Consider the following 17,928-nt stretch of genomic DNA (forward strand, 5'->3'; position numbering starts at 1 on the left):
ACGAATAGGTGCTGCTATCTATTTAAATGTAGTACGAAAAAGTTCATTTCTTGAAGGCCTAGGTATTTTGCCCATGAAAAGTTACATCGGTGGGATATTTAAATGTTAGCTTGAAAAAAATTAAAAAATAGAGAAAAACAATCAAACGTTTTGTGACATGATTTGTCTAGAAGTAAGAAACAAAATAGATTAGAAAAACATTTGACACACTTTTGAATGATGCTCGAAATCATATGCAGCGAATGAAGTGCCGATTTTTAAAGAGGGTACTAGAGGATGTTTGTCTGGTGAATGATGTAGACGGTCCAACTTCATTCACTGTAATCATTTCGAGCATCTTTCAAAGGCGGGCCAAATATTTCTTTGATCTATTTGATTCCTCATTTAAGACAAACCATTTCATGGACTCTTTGAACGTTTCTTTTTTCAACTTTGGTTTAGAAATGTCTTCTTTCACCCGATAATATGAGTAGACAAAAATACTGGAGGTCATTCTACTCGTATAAGATCCTTTTAAACTGCACTTATTGCAACTACCTTTGCAATTTTTTTGTGAGTAATGGAGATAGACTTCAGTCTTGGCAATATTGTTGTTCCTTCACTCAGCTGCTGTTATTTACGGCAATTTGAGCATGTTCAAACGACCATTATAGACGAGATTAGGTCTGAAGTTGTCTTCGGAATATGTTAAGGCTTGTTACCTAACGACGTACAATTTGACCCAAGTAAATCTACTTAAATGTGAATTAGGACAACTTCCGCGACGCTGGACATTCTCCTGTGACTAAACTGATAAGATCAACATCTTTTGAGTGAAATTGTTTAGTAAGAGGATTAGTAAACACTAATAAACTCTGTGCGCAGTGTGTTATCTGAGTGCAACAAATGACGAATTTCTAATAATAAACCAGAAAGAATTAGAGCGGAAGTACCAAACCAAGCGCACTCGGGGCTACGCCTGGAACGACGTCACAAGCCGGTATGGAGCGCTTAGTCACCATTGTAGTCGTCTGCCCTGGTGAGTTACGAGCCATAAACGAGACGACAAGTATTTAAGACTGGGCGTACGTCCGCGAGAGAGCAGCCTGAGTTAGAGCCAGGCTGCGGCATAACTCCATCGGAAATTGGTGCTGTAAATAACGCCCCTCTGGCTATTACTCCCGGCGGAGTCTCGAAGATATCACGCAGTCGACACGCAACGTCCTCAGACACTTTATTACGGCTGACCTAGGTGTTCCCAAACTCAATTCATCCAAATCAGGTGTGCGCTACAAATTGTGGACTCATTATCGTTAGTACGATTGATAATACGCATGCGTTTATGGTTTTCGCCTACCTTCAGTTCTCGTAATAGACTTGTCACATCGTGCCGTAAATAAAACTATATAAAAGTGGCTGGTTCCTAAATTTCTTTCAACAAAAGTAATATCCGACGCTCACTAAAGAAGTGTTACAGGCCCTCTGTCGTTCCTCGTCTACATAAACGATTTAGGAGACAATCTCAGATTCCATCTTAGATTGTTTGCAGATGATGCTGTCATTCACCACCTGGTTGCAAAATGATTTACATAAGATATCTGTATGGTGAAAACAGTGCCAGTTGACTATTAATAATGAAAACTACCGGGTGATAAAAAAGTCAGTATAAATTTGAAAACTGAATAAATCACGGAATAACGTAGATAGAGAGGTACAAATTGACACACATGCTTGGAATGACATGGGGCTTTATTAGACCCAAAAAAATACAAACGTTCAAAAAATGTCCGACAGATGGCGCTTCATCTGATTAGAATAGCAATAATTCGCATAACAAAGTAAGACAAAGCAAAGATGATGTTCTTTACAGGAAATGCTCAATATGTCATCCATCATTCCTCAACAATAGCTGTAGTCGAGGAATAATGATGTGAAGAGCACTGTAAAGCATGTCCGGAGTAATGGCGAGGCATTGGCGTCGGATGTTGTCTTTCAGCATCCCTAGAGATGTCGGTCGATCACGATACACTTGCGACTTCAGGTAACCCCAAAGCCAATAATCGCACGGACTGAGGTCTAGGGACCTGGGAGGCCAAGCATGACGAAAGTGGCGGCTGAGCACACGATCATGACCAAACGACGCGCGCAAGAGATCTTTCACGCGTCTAGCAATATGGGGTGTTTTTTTTTTTTTGTTCTAATAAAACCCCATGTCATTCCAAGCATGTGTGTCAATTTTTACCTCTCTATCTACATTATTCCGTGGTTTATTAAGTCTTCAAATTTAAACTGACTTTTTGATCACCCGGTATGTATCATCCTCATGAGTACTAAAAAGGAATCCCCTAAATTTCACTTACACGATGTATCACACAAATCTAAAGGGTGTCAGTTCAACTAAACACTTGGCGATTACAATTACGATTAAATTAATTTCGAACAATCACATAGATAATTTTATGGGGAAAGCAAACCTAAAACTGTGATTTATTGCCTGAACACCTAGAAAATGTAACAGGTCTACTGAAGACACTGCTTACACTAAGTTTGTCCGCTCTCTTCTAGAATACTGCTGTGCGACGTGCAACCCTCAACAGATAGTGTTGACGGAGGACACAGAAAAAAATTAATGGAGGGCAACTCGTTTTGTATTATCGTGAAGTAAGCAAGAGGGTGCCACGGATATGAAACACGAATTGGTGTGGCATTCATTAAAACAAAGGCGTTTTTCACTGCGGCAGAGCCTTCTAATGAAATTTCAATACCCAACTTTCTCATCAGAGTGTGAAAATATTTTGTTGGCGCTCGTCTACATAGGGAAAAATTATCTTTATAATAAAATAAGAAAAATCAGAGCTCGCACGGAAACATTTACGAATTTTCCCGCGCATTGTGCGAGAGTGGGACGATAGAGAAGTAGCTTACAGGTAGTTCGATGAACCGTCAGATAGGCACTGAATTGTGAATGGCAGAGTAATCACGTATCTGTAGAGGTATTTGTAATTCAGTACGTGCCCACGAAGCTCTACAACCAGTATCATAGATAAAACAATTTTCTCTTTTACCCCCTGAAAAGATCTGCCATTTAAGCAGATAAAAGTTACACACATTGAATCACATGAATCGATAGTCACAGTATGGAATTAATAAAATCAAAAGCATATCAAAAGGATTTCCTACAAGCTAAAAGTACATATGTTCATTGAAATAATGTGAAAACAATGGTTGAATGATAAGTTTTGAAGTACAGTGTTAACGAAAACAATTATTCGGAACAAAAACAGAAAAAGGTGAAGAGACCAGACAATATCATTAATAAGTAATACTCCTGGAACTATTTTTGCCGGCCGGAGTGGCCGTGCGGTTCTAGGCGCTACTGTCTGGAGCCGAGCGACCGCTACGGTCGCAGGTTCGAATCCTGCCTCGGGCATGGATGTGTGTGATGTCCTTAGGTTAGTTAGGTTTAATTAGTTCTAAGTTCTAGGCGACTGATGACGTCAGAAGTTAAGTCGCATAGTGCTCAGAGCCATTTGAACCATTTTTGAACTATTTCATATTATGTTTACACAATATACAGTTGGATTACGTGCTCTTTAGAAATAACTACTGATAATAACTCCAAGTACAGTGTTGTAACAACAGGGATATCTCAGCATATTGTAAAAATTTTAAAAAGTTATTGCAAATACTAATAATTTGCAGAGAAAGCGGAATGGAAATACTTGCGAGAAATTTTATTTTCAGGTGGTAAAGCTGTTTCACAATTGGGAGATGTATTTTCTTTTCCATTTTGTGTACGCAAAGAGAATGTGGTTCTGTCACTTTTTGTAGAGCTGGTGCAATCGCAGTACAGATATAGTTTGATTCTAATACGGTGGAGGTCCGGCGGGAAACATCCTTGGTTAAGCCTAATGCAGCAAGAGTTGACATTTGCCGTCTAGGTTGATGGGTGTCGTGCAGCCAAGGGCTACTGAGGTAACAGGCTGAATACATGCATAACACCCATCCTTCGCTAGCTTAGAGGCGTTCCAACGTCTGCCCTCTGCAAATCTCGTGCTTACATTTACAGTGAGGTATCTCCTAACATCGTATCGAACCTGACTTTTCCCGGTGCAGTGCTACAACTTGATGTGACATGGTCTCAACAAGCTGTTGGAAATCCCCTGCAGAAATATAACTGTCCAAAATCGCGGAAGTCTTGGCGGTGCAGGATTTTGTGCACGAACTGACCTCTCGATTATGTCCCGTAACTGTTCGATGGGATTCATGTCGGGCGATCTGTGTGGACGAATCATTCGTTCGAATTGTCCAGAATGTCTTTCAAACCAACCACGAACAATTGTGGTTCACTGTTATGGCGCATTGTCATCTACAAAAATTCCATCGTTGTTTGGGAACATGAAGTCCATGAATGGCAACAAATGGTCCCCAAGTAACCGAACATATCCATTTCCAGTCAACGATGGATTCAGTTGGATAGAGGCTCCAGTCTAACATCATTTTGCACAGTGCCTTGTTGACAAGGGGTCTGCACCACACTCGAATACACCATCAGCTCTTACCAACTGAGCCAACGGCCTTGCCACAGTGGTAAAAACGGTTCCCGTCCGATTACCAAATTTACACGCTGTCTGGCTAGGCTAGAACTTGGATGGGTCACCATCGAGTCTGCCGAGCGCTGTTGGCAAGAGGTGTGCACTCAGCCCTTGTGAGGCAAACTGAGGAGCTACTTGATTGAGAAGTAGAGGCTCCGCTCTCTGACACATGGCAGGGAGAGCGGTGTGCTGACCACATGACTCTCGGTATTCGCATCCAGTGACACGAGTGGGCTTAGGACGACACGGCGGCCGGTCAGTGCCGTTGGGCCTTCACAGCTTGTTCTGGAGGAGTTTTTTTTTTTTTCCTTACCAACTGAAATAGGGACTCATATTACCAGGTCACGGTTTTCCAGTTGTTTAGGGTACAACCGATATGGCCACGAGGTCAGGAGAGGCGCTGCAGGCGATGTCGTGCTGTTAGCAAAGGCACTCGCGTCGGTCGTCTGCTGCCATATCCCATTAACGCCAACTTCCGCAGCACTGTCCTAACTGATACGTTCGTCGTACGTCCCACTTTGATTTCTGCGATTACTTCATGCAGTGTTGCTTGTCTGTTAGCACTGACAACTCTACACAAATGCAGCTGCTCTCGGTCGTTAAGTGAAGGCCGTCGGCCTCCACGTGGTCCGTGGTGAGAGGTAATGCCTGAACTTTGGTGTTCTCGGCACACTCTTAACAGTGCGGACCTCGTAGTACTGAATTTCCTGACGATTTCCGAAATGGAATGTCCCATGCGTCTAGCTCCAGCTACCATTCTGCGTTCGAAGTCTGTTAATTCCCGTCATGCTGTGATACTCAAGTCGGACACCTTTCATCCTCAGACACCTGATTAGAAATGACAGCTCCGCCAATGCGCTGCCCTTTTAAACCTCGTGTAAGCGATTCTGCGAATATATGTATATATGCATATCGTTATCTCATGTTGTTTATGACCTGAGTGTACGCCAATTGTGTAGTACGTCGCACGATTAGGTACCCTGGTTGTTCTTTAGATTCCACAAGATATAAGCTCACCAGACGATATCATTGCTAACCCCTTAAAAAAGGACGTTAGTCGCTTAAGACCGCTCCTTTAGAAATTGTACTTGAGGGATTAATTAATTAAATTTATTGTCCAGCTCAAAATTAATGAGGTTGTACTCACATACTCGCCTTGTATCTTTGCTCAACCATGCAGCATTCTATGACATTAAATATATTTATAATTACATTCGTACTTCTCAAATATCTGCACCTGGCATTTCCGCCCATAACATAATCTTCATGACGTACTCTCTAGAGATTTCCAGAAAGATACCGCTATTTACTATGTACCTGGACTTCAAACGCATTAATTTATCTGAACTTGCAACTGAGGAGCAAAAATAGTTTGGGGACGTCTTAACTTCTTTCTCGAACATCTGATTAGTAACATACCTACTCAACTATATGAGAAATAGCCCCTCTTAAAGACCGGTAAAGTAAGAAGGAAATCTGTATCTTGGCTAACAGAAGAACTAAATCTGCCCATGAATCTCAGAGACACTGGAAATTATGCATACAAACAGCACCCAGACCTTGAAAATCATATTACTTAAAAGCACAAGCGGAACAGAATCAGACAAGCTGTAAGGAAAGCAAAACTCAGGCACGCCCACACATTAACCGACAACAGAAATAGTGTTGTCCTTTGGAAAAACCTGCGTGGGGTTGGTACAGGCAAAGTAAAAGCTGCAGCTGATCCCATCGTCCCAGCCGAAGAACTGAACCGGTACTTCACATTACCTGTAACCACAACTGAACCTCAAAAGAAACAGAGACTCATTGATTGATTTCTTCATGGGGACATACTACTGTAGCCACGAAAAACTCTATTTAAAGCACGTTACTTGCAACACCGCCACTACAGGTGGTAGTTGATGGTTGCAGACACAACATTGCTTTTACAGTGTTCTACGGAAGCAAGATCATAGATGTTGGGATCGTGTATACGATTGGAATTCACCTCTTTAGCGTCAGTTAAGACCTGAAGATGGTATACTGAGTCACCGAAACTGGTTCTAAAATACACTACTGGCCATTAAAATTGCTAGACCAAGAAGAAATGCAGGTGATAAACGGGTATTCATTGGACAAATATATTATACTAGAACTGACATGTGATTACATTTTCACGCAATTTTGGTGCATAGATCCTGAGAAATCAGTACCCAAAACAACCACTTCTGGCCGTAATAACGACCTTGATACGCCTGGGCATTGAGTCAAACAGAGCTTGGATGGCGTGTACAGGTACAGCTGCCCATGCAGCTTCAACACGATACCACAGTTCATCAAGAGTGGTGATTGGCGTATAGTGACGAGCCAGTTGCTCGGCCACCATTGACCAGACGTTTTCAGTTGGTGAGAGATCTAGAGAATGTGCTGGCCAGGGCAGCAGTCGAACATTTTCTGTATCCAGAAAGGCCCTTACATGACCTGCAACATGCGGTCGTGCATTATCCTGCTGAAATGTTTCGCAGGGATCGAATGAAGGGTAGAGCCACGGGTCGTAACACATCTGAAATGTAACGTCCACTGTTCAAAGTGCCGTCACTGCGAATAAGAGGTGACCGAGACGTGTAACGAATGGCAACCCATACCATTACGCCAGTGATACGCCAGTATGGCGATGACGAATACACGCTTCCAATGTGCATTCACCACGATGTCGCCAGACACGGATGCGACCATCATGATGCTGTAAACAGAACCTAGATTCCCCCAAACAAATGACGTTTTGCCTTTCGTGCACCCAGGTTCGTTGTTGAGTTCCCCATCGCAGGCGCTCCTGTCTGTGATGCAGCATCTAGGGTAACCGCAGCCATGGTCTACGAGCTGATAGTCCATGCTACTGCAAACGTCGTCGAACTGTTCGTGCAGATGGTTGTTGTCTTGCAAACGTCCCCATCTGTTGACTCAGGGATCGAGACGTGGCTGCACGATTCGTTACAGCCATGCGGATAAGATGCCTTTCATCCCGACTGCTAGTGGTACGAGGCCGTTGGGATCCAGCACGGCGTTCCGTATTACCCTCCTGAACCCACCGATTCCATATTCTGCTAACAGTCATTGGATCTCGACCAACGCGTGCAGCAATGTCGCGAAACGATAAACCGCAATCGCGATAGGCCACAATCCGACCTTTATCAAAGTCGGAAACGTGATGGTACGCATTTCTCCTCCTTACACCAGGCATCACAACGTTTTACCAGGCAACGCCGGTCAACTGCTGTTTGTGTATGAGAAATCGGTTGGAAACTTTCCTCATGTCAGCACGTTGTAGGTGTCACCACCGGCGCCAAACTTGTGTGAATGCTCTGAAAAGCTAATCATTTGCATATCACAGCATCTTCTTCCTGTCGGTTAAATTTCGCGTCGGTAGCACGTCGTCTTCGTGGTGTAGCAATTTTAATGGCCACTAGTGTAATAAAATAACATCACCGACGGTTGTATGTGTTTCGTTTTACTACGTAGATGAACGGCCGAAGTCCTGCTGACCATAAATTACGAAGATGGACATAGAAATACTTCAACTTTGGTGCACGTTAACAGTTATCAAGCCGGTTCAGTCCCACGCTGCGATGTACATGCGAGGGGCGTTCAATAAGTAATACAACACTTTTTTTTTCTCGGCCAGATTCGGTTGATAAAATGCAGAATTTGTTGTAGGCCACCGTGGAATATTCCCGCTTCAGCGCCTATGCCCCTATAGTTTCATGAAGTTCCGGTATGTGGCGGTGCCATAAATAGCCTTCAAAATAGCGTCTGTAACGTAGGTTCGTTCGATGCAGACAACTGACACTGAGTTTCTTTTGGCGCAAGACCAGAGCACAGCAGATATTCACAGGCGTTTGCGTAATGCCTACGGAGAAAGACAGTGAACAAAAGCACGGTCAGTCGTTGGGCGAGTCATCTGTCATCAGCTCAATAAGATCCCGCGAACCTGTCCGATCTCACTGGCCAGCCGCACAGCAGTGACTCCTGCAGTGCTGGAAAGTGCGAACACTCTCATTCGAGGTGATTTACAAACTCACACACTTCAAAAATGGCTCTGAGCACTATGGGACTCAACTGCTGAGGTCATTAGTCCCCTAGAACTTAGAACTAGTTAAACCTAACTAACCTAAGGACATCACAAACATCCATGCCCGAGGCAGGACTCGAACCCGCGACCGTAGCGGTCTCGCGGTTCCAGACTGTAGCGCCTTTAACCGCACGGCCACTTCGGCCGGCTCACACACTTCGATTCCGCTATTGGACGTCACTATTGGTACTGCTTACACACTCGTGCACCAGTTGGGACCGAGCGATGTGGCGCCAGTGGTTAGCATACTGGACTCGCATTCGGGAGGACGACGGTTCAATCCCGCGTCTATCCTGATTTAGGTTTTCCGTGATTTCCCTAAATCTCAACAGGCAGATGCCGGGATGGTTCCTTTGAAATGGCACGGCCGACTTCCTCCCCGTCCTTCCGTAATCCGATGAGACCGATGACCTTGCTGTCTGGTCTCCTCCCCCCGAAGCAACACCCAACCACCACTTGGGGTACTGAAAAGTGTGTGATTGCATGGTTCCTCGTCGCCTAACAGAAGACCACAACAGCAACGAAGGACCGCCAATGCGGAATTGCTTCAGCATTACGAGGTTGAACGTAACAATCTTTTGTCCAACAGCGTCACTAGCGATGAAAACAAGGGTTCATCACTTCGAACCGGAAACAATACATCAATCAGTGGAGTGTCGCCTCACCAGTGAAGGATGCACTCTACGGGAAGCAGTAAGTGGATGATGGGGAAGTTACTGGTGCAGCAAAACGTTGGGTCCGACGTCGACTCTTAGAGTAGTGCGATGCAGGCACTCAGGCTCTCTCAGTGCGATGGCGTAAGGCTTCCGCATTGAAGGGACAATATGTTGCAAAGTACGGTTTTGTAGCCAAAAGAGCGGGGAATAATATGATGCAGTGGAATCATGAATGAAACTAACCTGCTTTCAGAAAATAAACGTGTTGCATTGCTTGTTGAACGCCCCTCGCACTATCCGTACTGCAGCAAAACTGTCTCTGCAGGACACTGTGAACAGGTGCTGTCTTCTGACAATGTACTGGTTTCGTTGCGCAATGATATTAACGTGGGACGATATGCGTAACTTTCTTTCTGAATTCCGTATGTACATGGTCCATTCTGCTACTTTTTTGTAGAAATGGAAAAAACAATTCAATTTCTGTGTGAAGTAAAGATATTGTTTGCATTTAGTGCACTGCGCAAATGTGAAACGCATACATGCAGACAACCCACATCTGAAAAGGCCTTTCTGCCTTTTATTCCTCATCTCAACTAGATGCAGGCATGTAACATCCAAACTATTGGTGATGGCACAGGCTTTGGTTTTCTGGGCTGTTTCCTCATTGGAAATTTTGGAAATTTGTGGTAAGTTCGTATAGAACCAAACTGCTGAGGTCATCCGTTCCGTAGGCTTACACACTACTTAATCTAACTTAAACAGATTTGTGATTCTTGAATTTCTCCCGGCGTATTTGATAATCAAAATATCCACGGGTGTACTGCCGGTCTACAGTGTCAAACGTGCACATTATTTCGGCGATCATACATGTCACCATCATCAGGTGAACTGACGGACTGAGCTCCTGTGAACGTGCCGGCACGGAGATCCGTACACTATGGCTGCTCAGGGGGAACTGGGTTCGGTCGCGGCGGCGGCCGATTTAAATACCCTCCGCCCGCGGCGCGCTCACTCCGCCGTCCGCGCCCCGCGCCACGGTCGCGCGGTGGAACAGATTGCGACGGCGTCTGAGGTGACGTCGGTGTGATGGCTCTGTCCGCCGTGGTTGTCACAACTATACATTTGCTCGATTTACTCTTGATTAACCCAATCGCTGGTTCCCAAGCCTTGTTAAGATTATAGCCACAGTCGCGGTTTATGAGGTCGTCATTGGTGCGAATTTCGATGGCCTCTCTAACAACGCTGTCCCAGTATCTCGACGTCTGTACCAGAATCCTCGTGCGTTCATACTGCATAGCGTGATTTTCCGACAAACAATGTTCAGCGACCGCCGACTTGCTCGGATACATCAGTCGAGTGTGCCTCTGGTGTTCACGGCATCGATCCTCGACGGTACGCATCGTCTGACCAATATACGACTTGCCACATTGACACGGAATCTGGTACACGCCGGCCTTCCTCAAACCGAGATCATCTTTGGCGCTCCCCACCAGTGCACGAGTTTTATTCGGAGGACAAAACACAGTTCCGACCCGGTGTTTCTTCAAAATGCGGGCGATTTTCCCCGAGAGTGCGCCTGTATATGGGATAAACGCAGTGCCTGCCTCCTCCCTCGTGATTTCATCCATCTCCACAGGTTGTGATGTAGTGGTTGGGCGGAGAGCACGTTGAATCTGCCACTCTGAGTACCCATTTTTTCGAAACACAGTTCTCAGATGTTCCAATTCCTGGGGTAGACTCTCTGCGTCAGAGATAGTGCGCGCCCTATGTACTAGAGTTTTAAGTACCCCATTCCTCTGTGAAGGGTGGTGGCAGCTGTCTGCGTGCAAATACAGATCAGTGTACGTTGTCTTCCGATACAGCCCATGACCTAGGGTGCCGTCAGGCCTTCTCTTGACCAAGACATCAAGGAAAGGTAATTTACCCTCCATTTCAGTCTCCATAGTGAATTTGATGTTGGGGTGTATGGAGTTTAGATGTGTAAGGAAGTCAAGGAGTTTATCCATACCATGTGGCCAGATGACGAACGTGTCGTCCACGTAACGGAAAAAGCAAGTAGGTTTCCATTCGGATGACGACAGGGCTTCCTCCTCGAAGTTCTCCATGTACAAATTCGCTACCACCGGTGAGAGTGGGCTACCCATGGCGACTCCCTCCGTTTGTTCGTAGTATTCTCCATTGAAAAGAAAATACGTGGAAGTCAAGACGTGCCTAAAAAGTTCAGTGGTCTCACGAGGGTACCCCTGCGAGAGTCACTAGAATTGATTAGTCAGAAGTTTGACGAGAAGATCTCCGTGGCGGCACGTTCACAGGAGCTCAATCCGTCAGTTCACCTGATGATAGCGACATGTATGATCGCCGAAATATTGTGCACGTTGGACACTGTAGACCGGCAGTACACCCGTGGATATTTTGATTAAACAGATTTATTTTTTTATTAAAAATGAAATTCCTCCAGCTGTACTTAAGATTTTTTATTTACTTCGCTACTAGTTTCGACGTTGCGTCAAAGCCATCTTCAGGCCCGTAAACTTTTGATGAAATCAATTGTGTGTGGCTCAGTCTAGAAGTCCTAGTTACTACCCGCCTTCCATTTGGAGCACGTGTTGGCCTCACAGCGGACTTCTAGACTGAGCCACACACAACTGATTTCATCAAAAGTGTAGGGGCCTGAAGATGGCGTTGACGCAACGCCGAAACTAGTAGCTAAGTAAATAAAAAATCTCAAGTAAAGCTGGAGGCTTTTCATTTTTAATAAAAATTATACCAGCTGTGTCCCACCTTTAAGCAGTTTAAATATGGATGTACGAAGATTAAACAGATTTACACTATGGACAACGCACACACCCATGCCTAAGGGAGGACTCGAACGTCCAACTGAGGTAGCCGCGCCAACAAGGGCAAGGTACCTCAGACCGAATACCTACCCAGAGCGGCCATTGGAAATGCATCATTTTTGTCATCTTATTGACTCTTCTTCACTTTCTTCTTATGAATGTAAAAGCATAGATCGTTGCCGGTGCTCACGATATTGTTGTGAGGTGTGGAATAAGTGATTGTTTATCACTTATTCCACACCTCAGGGTATATTAGCGTATCATTACCTATTCTAAACACATTCTAGTTCAAAATTGCTAAAAACAAACAGAAATTACCTTTATTTGTCGAGGTCATGCTAACACTGCGATAAACAGCTTTCTTCAAACAGATCCTGAAAGTTACCGGAAACTAGCAGGAACCAAAAAAAAAAAAAAAGTTATGAACAGAAATCACAGGGCGAAAAAATATGTTATACTTGAATGTTTTGGCATTTATTAAAAAAAATTTATGAATAAAACAAACAAGAAACTTAAATGATATTATAAAGAGTACAAGGAAATACAGTCATTACGGAAACACCAGATATCATCGCACAGAACTGGCCTTCAATGCTAACAAGTCAACCAAAAATAATTGTTCTCCGTGTGTAATCTACTACTTAATGTTGTCAGAGTTAACGAGTCACATTTGCTAACATGACCATTGTTTCAAAACAGACATATGGCATTAGATATTTTTACAAAAACATGAAATATCAGAACTAAACGGAGATGTGGTTTATTCGAGCGAAACGTAGATCCACAGACACCACAAAATGAATAAAATGTTGTCACAGTGACAGTGTGTGAGGAGTACTGTGAAACAAAACTGTTGGTGAATATCTGGTTGTTACGCTACACCGAATATTGGCATATGGATCTGTAGGGTGTGACAGCGCGCCAGCTGTAAGAGCACTGGAGGGTACACTGTCATCGCCTGCCCTGTCTGTTACTTCAGCGTAAAAACGACAGTTTCGTCACCCTGGACAGGTTTTCAGTTTCGCTTTAACAGATAATACCAAACCCACTTCCAACTGCGCATAGCGTATTTTTTTTCTAAAAAGTCTATTAGCCTGCGACTGAGCCGCACCTAAATGTTAGCATACTGTGAGTCAGCAGCGGGACTCGTCTTGTCCCCCAGGCGACACACAGCACAACCGCTGCTCGCTGTCGCTTCGAGAGGACACGCCTGGGCGGGACGACTTGGGGAGGGAGCCATTACCGCTATTACGTAATTATACGTCCGTCCGCATACCAACAACAGGTTCTCTCTTGAAGCACGTAACTCCCCACTCCCACCCGTCACACACTAGAGCAGTTAGAATAACAGTCAGCGTGTTGACTTCCGAGGGCGTCGCTTGCATATGCAGAGCGCTGCCTCTTCCCTTTACCACACTGAGTCTTCAGAAATTCGTTCCCCTTGGAAGATCGTTATACGGTTGCATCTTTCAGTCGTAGCAGGAACGGCGAAACGGAAGATGTTGAGATTATGGGTTGCAGAACAGAAAAAACAGCTAAAATCACTCAATACTGGAAAGCCATTTGGACCGTATGAAATACCCATGAGTTTCTGCAGAGATTACGCGAAGCAACTTGCAGTCCTTCTAGCATTAGTTCACCGCAAGTCGCTGGAGTTTTGGATGATACTTTCCGACTGGAAGAAAGTGCAAGTCATTCCCGTTTTCAAGGAAGAGTCGTACGACAGTTCCCAATACCTCTGACGCCAGTCTGCTAGAGAATATTTCGTAATCACGTATTATGATGCTCTTGGAGAACGAAAATCTCCTGTATGAAAATCTACATGAATTTCGTGAAACTCAGCTCGCTCTACTCGTCGATGACATCGATAGCGCCAAGCACATCGGCTTCCAGGTTGATGCTGCGTTCCTTGACTTCACGAAAGCATCTGTTCCGTCACGTCGTTTAGTGAATAAAATCCGAGCATTTTACATTTGCTACAAGATTCAGGACTTCCTTGCAGACAGAACCGAACGCCTCACTATTAATGGAATGATATCGACAGATATGCTAATTTCAGGAGAACCATAAGAAAGTGTCATTAGACAGTTATTGTTCGCGGTACATACGAGAGTTGGAACTTCAATAGTGGCAACTATTTATTTACAGCTTGTACAAAACAGTGTTTCAAAGTTTTACTGACCTTCAAAGTACTCACCAGCACTGTGTATAACCCGCTGCCAGCGATGTGGAAGTCGTATGATACTCTTAGCAGTGCCAGTTGTGTTGACAGTTCGAGCGGAGCGGCCTATTGCCGTACGAATTTGTAGCAGTTCTGAAGCGAATGCCGTGAAGTGTTTCCTTCAGTTTAGAAATCGATTTGAACTCACGATGGCTTAAGTCAGGGGAGTGCAGTAGGTGGTATAGCTCTTAGCACCCCCCATCAGTCAAACAAATCAGTAACAGCTTTCACAGTACGTGCTTGGGTATTGTCCTGCAAATTGATTGAGCTGCTTGACGTTTATGTACATCTCTGGATGATATTAACTTTGTTTTCTTAAAAAAATATAATTTAATGTCACTCGATTGATCGCCAACTATTCTAAGATGCAAAACATATATGCACCATACGCCAGCATATGCACCATACCCCTGACTTGCACAAATAATTCGATTATGTTCGTCATACTGATCAGGAACTTTGGCTGTGTAATCTTCCACATGCTGCTCTTGTTGCAGGCGCTGAAATCCGTGGAGCCGCAGGATGACTTCCTCGTGAGTGATTCGGCGCGGCGCCTGCAGATGGCAGCACACCTCATAACAACCTGCTGATGAGATCGCCGCCATTAACCATCTCGGCACAAACTTATTGCAGTACTAACGCTTACTTACCGCATGATGGTTTGCTTCTAACGCTCTGACTTCAGCTATCTTATTGTTTCTATAAGCACGATCTACCTAAAAACTATCCGAGTTTGACCACTCCGCTCACTCACTAGATGTTGTCTAAATCGTTTTTGATTGGAGATTGCGCGAGTAATCTACACTACTGGCCATTAAAATTGCTACACCACGAAGATGACGGGCTACAGACGCGAAATTTAACCGACAGGAAGAAGATGCTGTGATATGCAAATTATTAGCTTTTCAGAGTATTCACACAAGGTTGGCACCGGTGGCGACACCTACAAAGTGCTGACATGAGGAAAGTTTCCAACCGATTTCTCATACACAAACAGCAGTTGACCGGCGTTGCCTGGTGAACCGTTGTTGTGATGCCTCGTGTCAGGAGGAGAAATGCGTACCATCACGTTTCCGACTTTGATAAAGGTCGGATTGTAGCCTATCGCGATTGCGGTTTATCGTACCGCGACATTGCTGCTCTCGTAGGTCGAGATCCAATGACTGTTAGCAGAATATGGAATCGGTGTGTTCAGGAGGGTAATACGGAATGCCTTGCTGGATCCCAACGGCCTCGTATCACTAGCAGTCGAGATGACAGCCATCTTATCCGCATGGCTGTAACGGATCGTGCGCCACGTCTCGGTCCCTGAGTCAACAGATGGGGACGTTTGCAAGACAACAACCATCTGCACGAACAGTTCGACAAGGTTTGCAGCAGCGTGGACCATCACCTCGGAGACCATGACTGCAGTTACCGTTGACGCTGCATCACAGACAGGAGCGCGTGCGATGGTGTACTCAACGACGAACATGGGTGCACGAATGGATGACTCCAGGTTCTGTTACAGCATCATGATGGTCGCATCCGTGTTTGGCGACATCGCGGTGAACGCACATTGGAAGCGTCTATTCGTCATTACTGGCGTATCACCCGGCGTGATGGTATGGGGTGCCACTGGTTACACGTCTCTGCCACCTCTTGTTCTCCATGACGGCACTTTGAACACTGGACGTTACATTTCCGATGTGTTACGACCCGTGGCTCTACCCTTCATTATATCCCTGCGAAACCCTACATTTCAGCAGGATAATGCACGACCGCATGTTGCAGGTCCTCTACGGGTCTTTCTGGATACAGAAAATGTTCGACTGCTGCCCTGGCCAGATGCTGCATTCTCCAGATCTCTCACCAACTGAAAACGTCTGGTCAATGGTGGTCGAGCAACTGGCTCGTCACATACGCCAGTCATTACTCTTGATGAACTGTGGTATCGTGTTGAAGCTGCATGGGCCGCCGTACCTGTACACGCCATCCAAGCTCTGTTGGACTCAATGCCCAAGCGCATCAAGGCCGTTCTTACGGCCAGAGATGGTTGTTCTGGGTACTGATTTCTCAGGAGCTATGCACCCAAATTGCGTGGAAATGTAATCACTTGTCAGTTCTAGTATAATATATTTGTCCAATGAATACCCGTTTATCAACTGCATTTCTTCTTGGTGTAGCAAATTTAATGGTCCGTAGTGTAGTATGTGTACCTGCCAGAAGGATGTACAGCGGCTGAGATATTAGGCTGTTATCGTGGAGGAGAGGTGATTAAATCGTGGTTTAGCCGATAGGCTTCAAGATTTTTTCCTTTCTTTACCTCTCTGTCTCTCTATCTGTCTCTGTCTTTAATTTTAATTTATTGGCTTTCGGTTCGGACCCATTCAGCCATCTCAGTAACGGAAAGATGATGTGACAGTGTTTTGGAGAAGATTTTCTCGTCATTCACGACAATACGAAAGTAAGAACAACGCAGCACCCAGTCCCCGAACGGAGAAAATATCCGACCAGCTAGGGATCCGAACTAAGGCCTCTTCGGTCAGGAACCTGCCATGCTGAACCCGCAGCCACCGAGGCGGACTGGCCTCAGAACTTCACTGTTTTCCCCAAATACCTGAATCGAATGCTAGGACTGTTCCTGGGACAAGTCTCAATTCATTTCCTTCCCATTAGTTATTAAATTGCTTTAGATCCCAGTCGCAAATGAAGTCGGCATCTCTCGAGACGCTGAATTCCAATAATCCAGCCGAGCGAGATCCGCAAGTGGTTACCACACTGGACTCGACTCCTGGGGGACGACGGCTCAAGTCCGTTCTGGCCATCCAGATTTAGGTCTCCCAACCAATTCAGGCAAATGCCGGGATGATTCCTTTGAAAATTGTACAACCGATTTCCTTCCACATCTTTTCGTTATCCGAACTTTTGTTCCGTCTCTAATGACTGTGCTGTTGGGCGGGACTTTAAACTCTAATATTTCTTCTTCCAACGCTCCTTTCAATAATACGTGAAGGCTACAAGTGCACCGCATATCCGATTGAATGGCTACGTCAGCAAAATGAGAGAACACGAACAGCCTGATCTTACAAATGCTTACCTGCGAAAAAACTGGGATGAGTTCCTCCAGGAACTGTTAAACATTATAACAATGTATTTACTTTTGTGCGTTAACATACAGCTATAATAGGCGGTGGAAATATATTTGCAGAGAAAAGCACATAATGATATATATTGTATTTTAGACCAATAAACATAACTAGTTATTGTAGTGGTTTTGAATACCTTTACTGGTCAGGGCTAAATGACTATTAAAAATATAATTGTTTTTGGATAACTCAACATGAATTTCCTAAGGGACCGAAGTTTATCATGCATTTACCAGTAGAGTAAGGTGCGGAGAAACTATTTCGCCGTATGCAACTTCCGTCCGATTTTGACGAAACAATTTGTGACTGTGAACCATCAAAATTTGCAGAAACATAAAAGAAAATTAAATATGTATGGTCATGAAGTAGTTAGACATAGGTTCTATACTAAATAATTAGTCCAT

General features: G+C 44.7%; 1 protein-coding gene across 3 annotated transcripts in view; it reads left to right on the forward strand.

Moving 5' to 3' along the window:
- The window catches only part of LOC126251885 (collagen alpha-1(XVIII) chain-like), a 733,026-nt gene that overhangs the window by 518,097 nt on the left and 197,001 nt on the right, over positions 1 to 17,928 (forward strand). For 2 of the 3 annotated variants that reach the window (XM_049952585.1, XM_049952586.1), the window contains exon 7: positions 14,894 to 14,929. The exons of the other annotated variant lie outside the window; for it this stretch is intronic. In XM_049952585.1, the coding sequence (XP_049808542.1) occupies positions 14,894 to 14,929 (36 nt within the window). The remainder of the gene's footprint in view (positions 1 to 14,893; positions 14,930 to 17,928) is intronic. 3 annotated transcript variants of the gene reach the window in all.

Source organism: Schistocerca nitens, chromosome 4 (assembly GCF_023898315.1).
Source record: "Schistocerca nitens isolate TAMUIC-IGC-003100 chromosome 4, iqSchNite1.1, whole genome shotgun sequence".
NCBI lineage: Eukaryota > Metazoa > Arthropoda > Insecta > Orthoptera > Acrididae > Schistocerca > Schistocerca nitens.